General features: G+C 48.8%; 1 protein-coding gene across 1 annotated transcript in view; it reads left to right on the top strand.

Moving 5' to 3' along the window:
* The window catches only part of VOLCADRAFT_106574 (uncharacterized protein), a gene marked incomplete at its 5' end in the record, with an annotated part of 7,242 nt that extends 6,730 nt beyond the window's left edge, over positions 1–512 (top strand). Inside the window, one exon of the mRNA XM_002954809.1 lies at positions 93–512. Coding sequence (XP_002954855.1) covers positions 93–224 — 132 coding nt within the window. The 3' untranslated portion in view covers positions 225–512. The remainder of the gene's footprint in view (positions 1–92) is intronic.
* Between the last annotated feature and the right edge of the window lie 354 nt (positions 513–866).

The following is an 866-nucleotide window of genomic DNA, read 5'->3' on the forward strand; positions in this document are numbered from 1 at the left end:
ACGGCACGGGGACATCGCCGCCCCACGTCTCTAGCACGGACTCGCGCTTTTCTCTCTGTGATCAACAATCTAAATCTCTCACCTCGGAACAGTTCCCATGCTTCACCAACGGAGTAGACGCCGAGAACTTCTTCGAATTGACGACGCACAGCATCCACCCGTTCATCGTCCCCGTCCAGCACATCGTGGAGACACATCGCGAGAGCCGCGACATCCGACTATAGACACAGCAGAGAATTGAATAAACCCCGAGTGAAGGCGAATGGCTGCAAGTGCACCATGGCGCATTTGCATGGTTGGAAGCCACAAAGCAAGAAAGGACATACCGCGTCATTTGGACTTCGTGTCAGCTGGTCTCGAGGGTCTCATCTTCCGCAGTGTCCTCCAGGGCGACATCTATAGCGGCCATTTACTCGCCACTCCTACCCGAAAGTAACCTATCTTCTATGTAATCAACGCTAAACGCTGAAGTTGGGTAGGCATGTAATACTATTGTAAGATTATCGACTGTGATACGCTCGCAACCCATACTTACATGCGCACCAAACTCTTGTTGTACGGAAGCGTGGTGTATGCATTAATTCGTGACAGTGCGCGGCGCTGGAAGTGCTTTTGGTATACTTATACATCTCTATGCCGTTGTTGAGCAATATCTAAGGCGTGATCCTTTTAAAAAGCTGAAGGTATTTAGACAGTAGGGAAGCATTTCTAAAAATCTCGGTAAACCATTGTTATAAGTATGCCAGTTTATATTATCACCATAGGTTCTTGTGTCGAACTGGTGCTAAATGAACCATGGTGCATGCATGAAGGTATTCGGGGCGGAGAAGTCTCCGGCCTCTGCTATGGAAGTCCTGGAGAAAACG

The sequence above is a fragment of the Volvox carteri genome (genome assembly GCF_000143455.1).
Source record: "Volvox carteri f. nagariensis unplaced genomic scaffold VOLCAscaffold_46, whole genome shotgun sequence".
In the NCBI taxonomy this organism is placed as follows: Eukaryota; Viridiplantae; Chlorophyta; class Chlorophyceae; order Chlamydomonadales; family Volvocaceae; genus Volvox; species Volvox carteri.